This window comes from Trichoplax adhaerens, genomic scaffold (assembly GCF_000150275.1).
Source record: "Trichoplax adhaerens TRIADscaffold_3 genomic scaffold, whole genome shotgun sequence".
Classification (NCBI taxonomy): Eukaryota; Metazoa; Placozoa; class Uniplacotomia; order Trichoplacea; family Trichoplacidae; genus Trichoplax; species Trichoplax adhaerens.
The window spans coordinates 996,289-1,013,982 of NW_002060945.1; the positions used below are offsets into that span (position 1 = coordinate 996,289).

At 33.1% G+C, this 17,694-nt stretch overlaps 3 protein-coding genes across 3 annotated transcripts; 2 read left to right on the top strand and 1 right to left on the bottom strand.

Annotated features, from left to right (window-relative positions):
- Window positions 1-451: 451 nt before the first annotated feature.
- TRIADDRAFT_54115 (uncharacterized protein) lies at window positions 452-1,517 on the top strand (the record flags this gene model as incomplete). The annotated part of the gene is made up of 2 exons (XM_002110244.1): window positions 452-1,066; window positions 1,194-1,517. 2 exons carry the CDS (start codon window positions 452-454, stop codon window positions 1,515-1,517), a joined length of 939 nt encoding a protein of 312 aa, XP_002110280.1.
- Window positions 1,518-4,454: 2,937 nt separating this feature from the next.
- TRIADDRAFT_21996 (uncharacterized protein) lies at window positions 4,455-6,120 on the bottom strand (the record flags this gene model as incomplete). The annotated part of the gene is made up of 9 exons (XM_002110779.1): window positions 4,455-4,486; window positions 4,614-4,680; window positions 4,774-4,869; window positions 5,022-5,070; window positions 5,170-5,228; window positions 5,309-5,399; window positions 5,503-5,563; window positions 5,659-5,743; window positions 6,031-6,120. The coding sequence occupies 9 exons, from the start codon at window positions 6,118-6,120 to the stop codon at window positions 4,455-4,457; spliced, it is 630 nt and encodes a 209-aa protein (XP_002110815.1).
- A 7,614-nt stretch (window positions 6,121-13,734) lies between these two features.
- TRIADDRAFT_37307 (uncharacterized protein) lies at window positions 13,735-17,466 on the top strand (the record flags this gene model as incomplete). The annotated part of the gene is made up of 11 exons (XM_002110245.1): window positions 13,735-13,830; window positions 15,248-15,310; window positions 15,669-15,775; window positions 15,949-16,045; window positions 16,137-16,186; window positions 16,309-16,362; window positions 16,493-16,574; window positions 16,706-16,861; window positions 16,974-17,042; window positions 17,169-17,243; window positions 17,343-17,466. The coding sequence occupies 11 exons, from the start codon at window positions 13,735-13,737 to the stop codon at window positions 17,394-17,396; spliced, it is 903 nt and encodes a 300-aa protein (XP_002110281.1). The 3' UTR covers window positions 17,397-17,466.
- Window positions 17,467-17,694: the final 228 nt, after the last annotated feature.

The following is a 17,694-nucleotide window of genomic DNA, read 5'->3' on the forward strand; positions in this document are numbered from 1 at the left end:
TTTTAGGGAATTATAGTTCTTTTCTTTTCGTTGCAAGTAATAAAAGAATTACTATCATTTTTGAATCATAATGCAACAACTATTCTTCGTAAACTCGGTCAATAATTAATTAAGATAACTATTTTATTATAGTCTAATAAGAGGTAAAATTTAGTACCTAGTGTGATAGATCAAGTCTTACGATATTAGTATAAGAAGTTAAAATACTTATTGAGTACTTTATTTTTGCTATATTTTTTACTTTTTATATACAATGGCCTAAAATAATATTATTTCTGTTGATTGTATTATATTATATAGCAGCAACCAGTGGCTTCAGGCAATATGAAAAGGTATATTAATTGATATAATAAACCTAGTGTAAATAGTAAAAGTAATATATAAATTAGATAGTACGATATGACTGAATTTTCTTTACGTTGTAATTGTTGTTATTAGCCTTCCACCTAAGATGGCACCAGCTGCTGCTCTAGAAATGCAGCAAATGGGATCGGCGAATACTGGCTCCCTCCCAGATTTGTCTAGCCTTCAGTTCTGCTCGCCGTTAAAAACTCCATTAGATCCACCGACTGATCCGGATGACAGCGTGGGTAATCTGCGACCAAGCGGAGCGCTTCGTTCTCGTGCAGTTCGTCAAAGTTTACAACGTCGCCATACTCATAGCGGACCAAGTCCGCTGGTTGGACAACCCCGTCATAACATGCAACAGCTAAATGCTGTTTCAGGAGAGCCTGTGAAACAAGAAAAATATAATCAGCAGTATGCACATTATCAACTTCCAAGGCAAATGCCTCCAATGATGTATCGACAGATACAGCAGCAACAGCAGTCTCCAACTACTCAACAACCAGTAGAATTCACTTTACAATACAGTGGTAATAACCCTGTTAACTCTATCAGCCCATCGACTACTATGCAATCGATGGGATCTACTAGACCATCTATGTCCGCTTCGAATAACAATTACTATCAGCAGCGGCAACAACAAGTAGTATTCACCAATTCCATGCAGTCGCAACTAGAGCCAGGCGGTTATAATAATTCCGTGGGCAATAATTTATCTCAGGTAAGTCCTTTATCTTGATCTAAATTCTTCTTCTCTTCGACTTATTCACACTTTTTTGCTAATAATTTTACTAATAGAGACCCTTTTAGCATTTCTAATAAATATTTTTTATTACCGTAAAATACAGCAACAAAGGACAGCAAGCAATCCTAATCTTTCTAATGGCTATAACATGATGCCTCGGTCAAATGTAGCCAGGGATACCGGTAGCCATATACCTAATATTATTTTAACTGGAGAAATTGATGCAAACCAAAACTCTAATTACTTGTCGAATGAAATGGATAAGGAAGATGATGTACTTGTTTCCGATGCTAATATGGGTACAGATCTATTTAATTTCCATGATCTCGATTCCATTGATTACGCTAACTTACAGCTATTGGATAATCCCGAGTTTATCGCTGACTCAGCTGCAGAGGCTGTATTTCGGTCAGATAGACTAGGATGATCCTATTTATCAAGTTACCAAGCTAAAGAGAAACTTGTACAGCATGATCAGTATGACAATTAAGTTAGTTTGCGACAATGTACATATATGTAATGGTAACAAATGTTGTTGTAATAGATAAATCGATGATTGCAGAAGTTCTTTGTTACACACTGCATAGCGCTGCATGGATGCATGAATATTATTACTATTGTATCACTTTTGCAATAACTAGTAAGTTACTATAATGCTACTATACCCTATCGCTGCTCTAAATTGTTGTCTTAGCTCAATTTCGACCGTCAAGTCCTATACTTCGTATTGTAAATAATGTACAGATGTATGCAGTTTAGGCAGATACGCCACAACATTTGTATTCCTAAGTAGATCTGTTGTGTCTCTTTGCTCTTTTTTAATCACATCAAAGAGAATGGGGTATCTGGTGGTCTATAGATTTTAAAAGTAAATATGAAAGTTAAATTATTTTCCTTAATTAAGACACTTTTCTTATCTACCGATATTATGATTGTAATGAAAAAATTAGCTTCAGCGCTGCCGTACTTATCAACTTTGCTAACTACTCTATCTATTGTATATGCAATTAGAATTTATGTGGTTATTGCATGTCACCATATTGAATAAGGTGTGTGTGTAAATGCGGTTTTACTACATACTACTAGTAGTTAGATTCTTCTTTTGTAAAGCCTATAGATAAATTTGATACCTTCTACATTATTAATTATAAACGTAGTAGTTTCAGGCTAACATGTATGCGTAATTTTAATTGATTGCAGTTATGATTTTACTGATTTATAGTCAATTGCAAGCTAGAGTATTGTACACCATATTATAGACAGATATCGATTGAAATTGACTTTGCTTTTCAATATAGACTGTCGTTATACCATGCTAAGAGTATCCTATAAACTTTTCACATGTTGAAAGTTTCACTACGCAAAAACTTTATTATTACTATATACCAAATCACTTTATAGGTACTGTTTTTGCAACTATTTGATGTATTATATCTGTATAGTGTATTGTATTGGTTATGTGATCAATTTTACATCCAAATTTAAATTAAAGTAAATGGAACGTTGTAAGACCAAATTTATAACCTATATCATCATTCATTAAAATCTATGAACGATTAGAACCTAATATCGCAGTATTTTAGTTCTTGTAAGTGATGTAAGATGCATCAAGAAGTAGTATAATATTACTCCACAAGGCCATAATGCGATGTACCGAGGTATTTACCGCAGAGACTTACAGTAGCAATTTAATAAATTCATATGATAGTACAATTCGACAATTTCGTAAATTAATTTATAGTTTGTATTTATTTATATTATTGCACTATGTAGGTATGTAGTAAGCTGTAGCATGATTTCACAGATATATTAACGGGAAACGAATATTTCTGGCAGTCAATGATGATACACTAATTGAACTATTGCAGAACACCATGTATTTCTTTTACTGTCACATTCATAATTAATAATTTACTTCAAGTGTGCATTACAGTATATACGCACGTTCCCTATGAAATATCACCAAATTTCCTGTAACTGATAACTAACTCATTGGATTTGTTGTGAAAGTTACCTTAGGGAGAACTCTTTATCACTTATCATCGTATACAGTAGTTGCACACCCTTATTTCGTTCCTTAACTGAAGTATTACAGTATGAGATGCCTTTCTTTAGAGCTAGACATGAAATAGTATACGTACTGGATATGTGTATATAGTAGTGAACCATGCTATACATTTAAAAATAATAAAGGGTGTCCTGTATATTTACTATTGATTCACGGCTTTAGAGATAGATAGTTGGTTCGGAATATCATACACTCCATCATATCGGTCAATTTTGTTTAACTTGGGCTCTACTGTGTAATTGCATGTTTATCATAGTAGTAAACTTCCGCCCTACAATACCTGCGTACTTCTTATATTTTATTTTACATTAATGGCTAGTCGTTCAAATACTACTAATTTTTTCATTAATTGTTTGATCTTCATCAGTACATTAGATCTTAGTTGCAAGTCTAGCAATGAAGATTGTTCAATAACTTTTAGAATTTCCTTTCTTAACATCATCTTCGAATCTTCAAACTGCTACCAGAAGCCAAGTAGAACAAATTGTAATGATATTTCATAGATTTATCATGCATACACGTATGATTAATTTTACCAAAAAGATGCCATTTTACGAATATAAACATATATAAATTATCAATGTTGAACAATGCCTGAAACAGAGAATCAAGGTAATGAATATAACGTTTTATTTTTTACTCAAGTAATGTTGCAATAACAGGTTATTATTAACAATTGACATAACGAAACGATGTAATTAATTAAGTATCGTAGTATCCTTTACAGTAAGTTTCATTTAAATTAATTATAAATCTTTTTTGATAGTAACATTATGTAAATTAGGTGATACAGTAATTAATTAAACATTCCAACACATAGTAACTCTCATGCTACATAAGGTTAAGCGTATAAGTGCATATTACTAATAACAGAAGTGATATTCACAGCAATATGCTTTTCACATAGATAATTACTACAATGGATAATGGTGTAGGTCATATCGTGGAATAAAAACAGCGGTATTAGTTAAAGAGCTAAAATCTGGAAGTAAACTTCATAAGGTCTGTACAAGCAAATAAAAATTTACTAAATTGTTGATTAAAATACACACAATTGTAACTAAATACAATAGACAGAATATACTCAGTAACTTAAGCAATTATAGTTATTCACAGTCGCTCGAATCATATTTAAATTGGTAATTGATTCTTGAATAAATAGCATTTGCACGTATATTATACTGCAATGATAGTCAAACTGTAGGACTTGGAATACGAAAATTTGATCCTGTTTATAGTAATTTTATTAGATAAGGTCCTCACATTACAGTAAATAAATAAACACGCAATTTTTTCTTATCCTTCAGATTTTGGAGGAGTATACCATCCTTTATGAGCAATTACATAATGCAAGCACAAAATTCTTAGTAATCCAGTGGGAATCAAAATTATGCTATTGTTTCAATACAAAGAATTAAAATTTTTATCGTTAATTTAAACTAATTTATAACGTACCGTTCTTCCCATGCAATTTAACCATGGATTGGAAAGAACTTTGCGCTCTAAAATAGCTATAGGAATTCTGATATCGAAAAAATGTAGAATTCAAGTTAATTTCCTACACAAAAGGGAAATTTAAAGATTCACAAGAATATAAATGAAATGCTGCATTTACCGCCGGGGCTGAAAAATCAATGCGAGCTTTGCCTTGCACCAGCGTCGCAGCAATCTGTATAATAATGGCATCAACTGTATAGACGCTGCTCCATCCCTAGACATAAGCAAAAGGTGAATGGTCGCAACAATAGTTTGGGGAAGGGCAGCATAGTTTTATATTTTATATTTGTCGTATGTAACACACTTAAGGTGATTTAGAATATATAGCGTGAGTATAAATAGTGCATTTAATATTCATCTGCAAACCTGCGGTGTAAGAAGTTCCATACAAATTGCTCCACCGGTCATAACGTACCTGATAGTGTAGGAAAAATAAGATTCGATGTTTAAGAATTTATCTATTTACAATGTAAATACAGTACTCTTATCAGTCGTATGTTAACGTTTTACTAACCCTCCAGTAACTATAGGCTCGACCACACGAACAAATGGAGGATGAAGCGGGTAAGAGTCCTAAAGGTAAATTTGAGTTAAGTTAGTCACAATTATTGTACTTGAAGCAAACTATCATCGAAAATAGATCACTATCAAACCTTAAAGGTAAAATTTAATAAAATATGGGAGTACTTCAGCTTTTTCTTTAACTTCTTCAAGTCGCTACATAAATGGCTATCTGGGTCAACTCTACATTTAAGATCGTAAATTCATAGAATAGATTATTATGATGGTAAAAAGCTAGATAAATTCTGTTAGCTCGTAAAAATGAAGAATACAAAATAGAAATAACCTTAGAATCTTAACATTCCACTCATACAAGCTATCATTAACAAGTTCTAGAGTGTACGTTCCTGTATAAAATTATAAGCAAAAACGGATCTTAAAGGTTGATACAATGTAAATTCTTAACAGATCATTCTGCAAGTTATAATTTATAGCTATTAACCATTTTTATATGCAGCTGACTGGTAAACATCTTTTAATTCTTTCATTAGCCGATCAGAAGCCGTTACTGATCCAGATACTGTTCCCTAGTATAACAGATAACGAATTCGGTAAATATAATATCTGATGCATGTAAAAGTTTACGATTGATTTTGTAACAAAAATGTGAATTGATCTAAAATAATTTATATCAATATAATACTGTTAAATTGTATATAAATCAGAGTACATTGCTATTGCCTTAAATATTCTTTTTTATCAGCTACTATAACTTATTTTACTGACGGCATCTTCGTAACATAATGTATTATCTTATGAGCAAATATTCAAAATGGTGCGTAGTACGAAAATATCTTCGAAACAAATTTTAAACCTTCAAGTAATCATCCATTTGTGTCTTTTTAATCTTTTTAAGTGTTTCTAATTCTCGGCTAGATAAGCTCTCATTTTCTTTCTTATCCATAGAATAACTACATTTTGATGCAATAAATAGGTAACGGAAAATGACAAAAGTTAAAATAATCGATAACATTTTTTAGAAGTTGTACAAAGTACATCTATGGCGTAAACAGTCTACAATATGACACAAAAATAGCTCCATTTATTTCATGTAATATCTATCAGCTATAGCTATACGTACTCGTCATCGTTCATATCTACAATGAAGCGTTCGGTATCCTGCTTTTTGATCAAATATAGTAGATGCAGTTTAATAACATCATTTAAGATTACATATTAAAATATTATATTGTACGGATAGTAAAATTACATCATCATCATCTTCGAATTCGCTAGCATCGCTAGAGTCTTCCTCAGCAGTGTTATGGCTATGTCTGGTCTGCACAACTTTACTAGCCCCTTTCACTCGTCCCGAATCCTAAATGTAAATTCGTAGATCAAAGTAACTGGATCATCTGAATTACCTTCTAACCATAATGTAGTAATAGCTATTAAATTTCTAGAACATTATCGTACGTTATTATACCTGTACTAATAATTTCTTCACATTCTCATTGATAACAACGTCAAAAGATTGACATAACTTGCTGCACAATTCATAAATCATTTGCAGTAGCTAAAATAAAATAAAAGAATTATAAATAAAGGTAAAAACTGTCATAAGGGATAAGCGATCGGAGATTAGTATTTTCGGATTATCTTTTATCGATAGTAAGCATTTAACGATTATTAATTATGACTGAATGGTTATTCTATATAGATTGCGACGAAAACATTCAAATCAGGATTGACTTAAGGTTTGATATATAAGCACTTTGTAAAGAAACTTATTGAAAAAAAAGCATGACAGTTCTCTACAATTTGTTATTAGGCAGCAAATTCGAAAAAATAATAATCATAGTCTTACTACTATTTTCGAATTTTGGATAATATAAATACAAATATAACTAAACAAAATGTGACAACGGTATGAAGATAAAGACAAAAGTTTTAGAGGTACAATATACGATAGCAAGTTCAGATTTACGAAGCAACCTTTCAGTAATTTTTTACTACTACAGTATTAAAATGTCTCACAATGCAGTTACAAAAATTCTTCTTCTTCACAGTAGTAGTAAATGACTGCTAATCTGTGGGTTTAAAATAAATTGAAAAATGATATCAGATTAGTACTACAAACCAAATTATTTCCATTACTATCAGCCTTTCCATTAATGTCGCAAATGCATTCTAGTATTTTAGGATCCTCGGTATCGCAAGACCAGATCGGGGGATTGTTCGGATAATTATTCTATTAGAATAGATATTCACATAATTAGCTCTCAATAGCAATGAGACACTTAAAGCTTAGTATAATGTAGCAACTTTAATATTAATCGTGTAGATAATTTATAGTACGAATTAGATTGCACGTTTACTTATTATATCTTTTTATATGACTATATAGCAATTGTCCAGTCCGACGTTAATGTAGCATTAATTTATTAGGATGAAAAATTGATTGCATAAGATTGAGCTTTCATAAATACGCTATATTTTTTAGCTTGAGATCAAATTATAATAACAATATCGCATTTTTTTTGACAATGTCAACATAGCTATGTTCACTCGTAATAGTCTAAGTCGTAAAGTTAAATAACATAATTAATACTCTATTTGTGAGCAAAAACATCGAGTCGATGTTCGTGAAAATGTATTTTAATGTTGGAGAATGGTTTCATTAATAAACTAGTAACTGTAATACAAGCATGATAGTTGAAAAATTGGTAGTATCGTACCATCCGCAATTTTATGATAGGAACAGGAGTGATTTATAGTTGAAAACTACATTATCTCTCTTACTGTATGAATGTTCTATTAGTAATTATTACAGAAAACATTTATTCATTATTCTTTTTATGAGCTGAAATAATTAAAAAAAATTTGGTTTTTATCGATATACTTACAGGTATATTGCACGTTAAGATATATTTTTTATCTTTTCCAGGCATAAATTTGACAGCAATTTCATCACTATTAACCCTTACTACTTGAAAATTAGAATCAACTTTGTACAATGTCGACTTAATACGTTCAAGTTCACTTTTCAAACTTAGACACCCAACGGCCATTGTCACTTTCTAAAAGAATGAAATATTCCTGATTAAGAGGACAATCATAAGTTGCAGCTTTTAGTCATATACACATAATATTGTCTGTACCACTGGTATAATAAGTAATCGGTCATTTATGTTTTCTACAGCGACCAATACGCTAATATAAAATTACTAATAATTGCAAATGTAAATTCGAATCGATCAACATGGTTATTATTTAAATTGCAGTCCCTTCTTTTTGATATGTGGTATGTTAATTCTATCGACAGTTTACAGTTTAACTACAGTATAAGACAGAATGGCGTTGAGATTTTAACAGACTTTCAACTTCAGCTAGGGTGTAATCTCCTGATTTTATTTTAGTTCCTGTTACAATGGGACATCTTTCTTTATTATTTTTCGAAACTACAATATGATCAACGAGTAAATGGAAAAACAGATATTGTAGAGGTGTTTATTGCACATACTATGTATTATTTTCCCTTTCTGACTCCAACTATAGAGGCTGTTTGGGGTGTAACATAATCATTTACATTACAGATAATAACTTAGCATGGTACGGTTAATCGAAAAATTGCAATTTTATACTTTAGTTGAATTAATTCACTTGACTACCGTAAAATCACCAGGAAGAATTAGTGATGATATGCTTTGATTGTGAAGTTATGATCTATATCTTACTTGAAGACGGAACAGCGAAAGCATTCATGTTTACCGACAATTTTAATCAGAACTACTATATTGTAAAAGTTTACTGGGATTATCGACGATTGTATTATGTTTATATGTGCGATAATGGACAGGTATTGGTTTGTCCAGGTAATATGAAAGAATGGAATATTTGTAATAGGGAACAAATTTAACATGTTGTAAACGTAATAAGGTTACAACAATATATAAATTTAATCATTTACACACATGCGGAACTAGTAGGTTGAATGCTTTAGTCAAAAATGATTATCTTGTACGAGAACTATTGCTATTATCCTGTTTTAACTGGAAAGTTTGTAAGAGATCAATCATGTTGTCAAATACGGTAGTAATGCAAAATCCTATAACAAGAGGCAGTATATTTTCTTGGCGTATGCTTTGATAGCTAATATAGTACTCATAAGAGGTATAATAAGCTGCACTGGTCTTTCTTTCTCCAAAAAGTAAAAGATATTAATACTGCCATTGGCAAAAGTATAGATTATAGATTTGAAAGAGCAAAATAATAATGTACTTTAGGAAAATTAGCCAAATGATGTACGTCACCTACAGAATCTACTTAATGGTATGATTGCATTCCATTTAGGCATTGATACATCTTGAAAAATGTAATACATATCACGTAAAATTACTGTAGTTAATGCGTTCTAAGATAGGAATAATATATATATATATAAAATGTTCATTGATCACTTTTAAAGGTTCATGACTAGCTATTCGACTCTTCCGTGTTATAATAATGAAATAATTCACCAAGAATAAGGTATACGTATGTAGTATGTTATTTACCTTGAATGTACACGATATTATTTTTAAAATAAGATATAGTGCATTCAAGTGGCCGTAAGATATATCGCATAGAATTGCGTTGTTCACTTACTATACTGCTATTACTTCTTTAAAGGTAACAACTAGTAATAAAATTCGATCATGGTCTTGCAAAAGAGTTAACCAAGGATAGGGAGTACAAATAGTATCTTCAGGGAATACGGCTTGATACTTATGAGATATTTTAAGGTACGAGAGTAGTGTATGTATAAGTTAATTCTATTTTATTATTGCTGGTCAATTTGCGAGACGTGATCATTTTCTAGCCGGAACGTAACGTAGTTAGCAGTTAGTAATTTTATCGACACATGATCTAGAAAGATCTTGTTGACGTATTAGAAGGGTGACAACGAGCATTTTCAAAATCTCTGTTGAAAATATGAACGTAGGTATAGATATCGTTTATCTTAAAATAAAGTGGATACCGCAGAAGAGATTAATGTAATTTAAGAATATGGATAAAGTGCAATATGTATCCGATGCATTTTATGATCGAAAACGATGAAACATAGACGTACTATTAGTAGACTATATAAGAGTATCCTTGCCACTTCATAAAGGTATACAGTATACATCCTATTTACAGTACTACCAACATAAAGCTTTCATATTCATCAGGAAAATTGAGCGAGAGTAATAAACACTATAGGCATAGAGATGTAGTATTGTATTTACCTTCAAATGGACGGAATCTTCTATGAAGACAGTGTTTGTTTCAGCTTGAATGTTTCCTTTTTAGCAATGGATTTGCTATCTTCTGTAAAGAAAAATTCAATACCGCTATATCAATACATATTACGGATTTCAAAGAGGATTGAAGTGGATAAAAGGATAAGATAGAAATGGCAATACGTCGAGATTACAAGAATGATATTCTTCTTCCTATATGATGCTATTTGAGTATTACAGTATACTTGTATGAAAAGGATAGCGTGGCAAAAAGTTAGGATAGACGATCACTTCAATCATTGATCGCTAAAAGAGAGGAGGCCAATGTATAGAAAGTAGGCAAGGTAACGAAAATGAAATGAATGATATCAAAGTTAGTCCATGTGCTTTTAATGTCGTTCTTACTATCAATGAATAGTATCCAATTTTGTTAATCCATACTGATGGAAGGAGAACTTTGTTATTACTCCATACTGCAAGGACAATATTTTTATCACAAGACGAATAATAACAACAAGTACATATATATGATGGACCACTTGCACTGGAGGCAACAACACCAATCGATTCAATTCAATAGGATACAGTACATGCAAGCGCTATTCTATCGATATTAGATCATACATTGGCTGGATATTTGTCGAAGTGCCTTGATACTGTACGTAGCACTATAGTACTGAAACTGAAGCGACTTTTCCCCTTTGACCGGGTCGTCTTCAATGGGACAGTAATGTAGTTTTGGCATTTTTCTACAAATTGAAAATGGGACAAAGTGAGGACTAGACTACATGTATAGTATACCATGACTTCAGCGCTATTACTATCAATGCCATTGGAAAATGTCGCTGACTAATAAACATGAATAAAAGAGTCTATCAATGATAGACTCAAAAGAAATGTCATTTTTTTCAAAGATTGAAAAGGACCTTTCTTAAAGCCACCGTTCTTTTCACTGACAGGATTTGACTGGATCACTGAGGAGATTCTTGAACTTTCGATTCGTTGGCATCAAGCGTTCCAACCCATTAAGTTAATGCTAACAGCTTTAACACTACCAAATAAACTTTCACTCTTGATTTGTCGCAATCTGCTTCCACTCAATGAACTAAATCTAGTCAATAATGAGAAATCCAATCATGCAGGAATGGCTTACTCAAACACATTAGCGACTAATGAAGAGATGTGGATCTCCTCTGCTTGGTTGACGTCGGAGTGAGTGGATTTCCACCAGCTACATACGCTTACAGTACACTGTCTACAGTACAGTACAGTACAATCTTTTACAGTACATGTACTGTACCTACAGTACTGTACAACATGTACATACTGTAGACAAACCAGCACGGGTGTTACGTGTTGGACGAGACGTGACTGCTGGCATCGCTTTGTATTATTACGTACCACTTGGTACAGCCATTGTACTGCTGTATGGTAGTGTAAACGGTAGGAGAAGTCGATGCCTGTCAACGTTTTCAGTCGTGTGAAAAATGACGTACCGTACCGTGCCGTGCCGTACAGACGGTACGTTTCAACACAAAGCGCATCGGCGACAGCTGGACGCTCAGTCAAGTCACTGGTTCAATCCATTGCTATACAGCTTACATATTGCGGAGGAGGCTAAAGTCGAGTTACGATAGTGACGTTGCTCAAGCAACAAAGATTTCCAAAAATGATGTCACCCGTGACAATGACTTTGATGTGTGACATCTTTTTGGCTGACGATGCTGTCTGATGAAGTAGTGGCACTCCAGTGTAGGTATAGAAAAAGACGACTATGGATTGGAGAGTCGAATTGGGTAAACTGCATGAATTCACTTTGGATTTCACAGGGAAGAAGAAGAAGTTGCAAGGCACTGCCATGGACTACTAGAAATTACGTGTAGTCCATGACTAAAGCAGAAACTCTTACTGTACAGCAGAGAATTTCTCTTGCAAGGAGAATCGTGTAGTTCTATTGTATCCTTTGCAAAAATAATGTCGCTATGATGTACCTGTGACAATGACTTTGATGGGGTGACATTTTTTTGGCCGACGATGCTGTCTGATGGAGTGGAGGAACTCCAGTGTAGGTACAGAAAAAGACGACTATGGATTGGAGAGTCGAATTGGGTGAACTGAATGAATTCACTTTGGATTTCACAGGGAAGAAGAAAGAAGTTGCAAGGCACTGCCATGGAAATTACGTGTAGTCCATGACTAAAGCAGAAACTCCTACTATACACTACAGTAGAGAATTTCTCTTGCAAGGAGAATGGTGTAGTTCTATTGTATCATTTGCAAAAATAATGTCGCTATGATGTACCGTGGGACTAGTGAACACGACTCGAGAGCGACAATAGCAATGTGACATCCTTTTTGAGACGGGTGAATCTCATTGCTGTCACCATGGAACTAGGCGAAACATTTTAGTGCAGTCTACGATGACACGGTCACTAACTTACTGGCCCTAGTCATCTATTAGTTCAAAAGAGCTCGAAAATGATCTAAAATTAAAAACACTTTGTAAAATTGGCTCAGTATGAAAGACTAGCAGAAATTAGCCATCAAGTCTACAGTATTTTACCCAGAAATCAGTACCGACCAAATAAATACTGTACAGTACATAAACAAAACAAAATATACAGTACTGTACAGTAATATCAAAAGCATCCACAATAAATACTGCACAATGCCAATCTAGTTGTGAGTCAACTTGCGACTCTGAGTGACGAAGCCATGATTTACAGCCGTCCACTGGCTCCTTAGAAGCATCGCCCGACAAGTTACCAGTCTATCCTGTATTCTTAAAGTCATTGCAATCGAGCTGATCGCCTAAAAGCAAACGATTAAAACTACTATTTTAAACCGTGTTCATTCAACTCGGTGGCCAATCATCAAGAATATTCTATACTATAGTCTGTAAGACACTATGTGGCATGTATCTGTACGGAAGTACGGACAGACTGTATGGCTAATGCGCTATGCTGTACTGACTGTATCCAGGGACTTGGAAGAATTCCCTGAGTCAGTAGTGAATAAGGCAAGATTAGTACGGTACGGTACAGTATAGATCAAGCTGGTCGTCAAGGATTAACTACGCATGCTTGCAACGTTGTTACCTACTGTACTCATTACTAGCAATAATTACAGTGTTCTTGCCTCACACCACTGTGGCCACCGATCGACCGACATCTTGGATTTTACCTTGGAGTATGTTCAAGACGCTCAAGCATTAAAAAATACTTTATTGGATGTGGCAAAGAATTGAATATATTAAACATTTTCAACGTAAAGAAGTGAAATTTGGAGTCAGATTATAGTTTATCCAATAAATCATGTCTACAGGACAGGTTGATGAATTATACGATGTTCGAAATGGTTTCTACTTAGGAGCTTATTCTCAATGTATAAAAGATGCTCAAAAACTACAGGTAATGTCAAAGATGGCTTTCGTATCGTACACTTTGCTACTCTATGGTTACAATGAATTACTACTTTCATTATCATGGACAAGATCTCAGTATACATCTGTGTTATGAGTGTGTTTCGCAAAGTGCATTAAACTTGATAACGATGACATGTAATCCAGTATGGTGGCTAGATAGAATTGGCAAGACTGTTGCATTATTTCTCCAGTATTGATCTCAATGTATCTGATCGGAAATAATGTTCCATTTCTCTATATCAACTTAAACTAAAATTTGCTGTTGAACAGTATAGTTGGAAGGTAAGGCAGTAATGTACTGTATATCCAAGAGTAATCGATCTGAGTAATATTCAATTTCTCCATATCAATTTGAAGTTTATTGCTGCTATACAGTATTGCACTATACCATGACTGTAGTGTACTGTACACTCTCAAGTAAGATGGCGATGTCCATACATACGAGTAGGAGGTCCAGGTACTTATGAATAGCATCGTTGCTGTCTTTCATAATCGAGATTAGAGAGTAGAGAATTAGCGGTGCTGACATTTCTGTATTTTTTCCTATGGATTGTTAAGTTCAGCTGGGTAAAATATAGGAATAAGTGTGAAGATACCGTATATGAACTGTAAAATAAGAATAGCTCTACCTTCTACAGTACAATATATACGCGTATACATACGAGGTTATACTGCGGGTTCGTCTAGCAATAAGGAATCTGCCATTTCATTTTCTACAAACTACAGGTATTTGATAGGAAGTGTGAGTCAAATTGCTTTACAATATCAACGTAAAAGAGAGAGAAATTAGACAGATTGTTGTGCCATAGAGGGAATAAAATAAACGGTGTAATAATTAGAATTGATTTTCTACGTTACTACTTCTTGACTTTATAATTGATCGGAATTGACTGTATAATTTCACTGTATTAAAAGTAGACAAGTTCTGTACTCACTTATTCTTTCATTCTGTATGAACTTGCATGAATGTTTTCAACCATCCAGCATTTTCATTCTTACTATTCTGACAGCACCAATATAGTATTTTACAATTATATTTCGTTTATTAACTTTGATTTATTACTGTAAATGCTCCTGAAGCCATACTTATATGTCCTATGTGATTTAACAGTAATACAGTATCATACTACATACGTTTCTAGAATTGAATGCGGTGCAACAGCTACAATTTTTACGCTGTGTAGATCATGTCTTAGTTAGTTTTCCATTCTGAAAATTTGACTTAACTAGATACCACCTTTACGATATGTATTACAGCGCACTATCCGATTGAGTTACTTGCGAATTGTTGACTTGAATAGTAAATGCGCACTTATTTTACAGTAATAAAGTCCATGTTCACAAAAATATTCCCATGACATGTTTCTATGTATAAAAGTCTGCGGTTTTTCTATTTTTACTAGCTGTCAAATCCACAATTGGCCGTCCAGCGAGACTTCTTTGTTTACAGAGCTTACACAGCACAGGTAGGTACAACGAAGCTATGTAAAGGACAGATTTACCACCGTTGACGAATTGTTGCTAAATATTTGCTCTAGTTTATTTTACAAGTTTCGATATTTGGAACTAAAAAATAAATTTCCAGTGAAATAATCATATTCTAATGTATGGATAGTTCTAATAGTGGATGTTACAAATTACGATCGCTTCAATTAAACGTTGTAAGGTTAATTTTATTACGGCGACTAGAAAGTAGAAGGACTTATTGAACCACTGTGTAATATATCTCCTAATTTACGTACAGCAATAACTCTTAGTTTACAATACTCGTAAGTGTACTGTATTCTTGAAGTAACTCTTGTAATTATGCCTTTTAATTACCAGCGGAAATATGCTGTTGTACTGGATGAAGTCAAGCCCTCATCACCTTTAGAATTGCTAGGTGTGCGCTATTTAGCTATGTACCTATCAGCAACTAGCGAAGCCGAAAGGTGATTTAACTACACACAAAAAATGATTCATCACCATTGACTACAACATATGATGTATTGATGTCGATTTGTAATTGATTTCTTTCGTAAGCTAGTAGCTGCGAAAGTAAGGTATTAAACAATCGGTGATTTATCTTACAAAATGTATGATATTGAATTTCACATAGAGAAAGGACTATCAAAGCTGTAGAAGATAAAATAAAGGATGGTTTACAAGAAGGCAGTGACTCTTTCTTACTGATGACAGCTACCATGTACCTTCACAAACATGTACGTACTGCATACTCATTGTACTTTATAACCTATAAACTGATAGCATCTTATTAATTATATGCTCATTATTTCTAACTTTCTCATACAGGATTATGATAATGCTTTAAGATATTTAAATCAAGTCGAATGCTTAGAAGGGTAAATTTTTACAAAGTTTTCAATTAGATCTCGCAAGCGTCTTATAGCCTATATAAAGTAAATAAGAATAATTAAGTACAGTATTTTATCAGACTAATAATGGTAATTATTTGACTATGTAGATCTTCCTTAGCAATCCAAGCGTATCTAAAGATAGATAGAGTGGATCTAGCCAAGTATGTCAGCCATAAGTTACATTTAAACATCATGATTTTTAGCAATTAAAATGGAATCAATTTTATCTTTAGGTTGAAACGTAAACTTTAAGGATATTGTTTCAATAAATCTTTTATTTGATTCACTCAGGAAAGATTTAAAGAAGATGCAGGATGAAGATGAGGATGCCACTTTAACTCAACTCGCCCTTGCTTGGTTCAATTTAGCTATTGTAAATACTATTTTAGGCTTGATATTTGTGTCCGCGCCTTTATCAATTTACGATCGTACATTCTCTCGATCCAAACGAGCTAGTGCCATTGTTTTGATAATTTATTATATTTGTAAATGATGTTAATTAAGGGCGGTGATAAACTTCAAGATGCCTTCTACATCTTCCAAGAAATGGCTGACAAACACGGAGCAACTGTTTCATTATTAAATAGTCAAGCATGTTGTCACATCTTGCAAGGAAAATATGATGAAGCTGAAACATTGCTACAAGAAGCTTTTGATAAGGTATTATAATATAAATACTACTGTTTAATTGTTAAGTTTTAAAAAATCAATTCGTTAAATTTTGTATTAATCCATGATTAATCGCGCCTATTATTATTGTACCAAACAATAGGATAGTAATGATCCTGAGACATTAGTAAACTTGGCAATGATTTCTCAGCATCTAGAAAAAGCTCCGGAGGTTATATAAATAACGTTCTATTTTAAGTATCAGTAATCGTCAGTATACTATATGGACTGAACTACAGTACATGCTAATGCAGAGAACATATTGATATTAAGCGTGTATACATTTTTTCGTTTTCAGATATTTAACCGGTATTTGTCCCAAATTAAAGACGCCCATTCTGATCATGAATTTGTTAAAGATTTGGCAGCTAAGGTATAACCACCACACATAACAGCTTACTGTATATTTGTGTAGTGATGCTGACAGTGATAATTAAGACTGGAAACTAAACTGCTATCTTGTAATTTATAGGAAAAAGAATTTGATATTATGCTCGAACATACACGATCATCCTACACTAGGTGAAATGTGTATTGGTTGCATTGATTTATTCTGAATATTAAGGAAATGATAAATAAAATAAAACAGTTATCAAAATATATTACAATGCTGCCATGACGACTATTCTCTGTGCTCGAATATCTAAGAATATCGCATTTTCTTTCAGAGATATTCTTTAGTACTGAGTATAATGTTAAGCCACCTCTCTATTTCAGGCTGTAAATATTTCTAATATATGTAGACGAAAGGACGGGATACAGTACCTAGGTCATTGTCTGTTACCAATTTACTAGCTGTGGCTGTCTACACCTTCCAACAATTA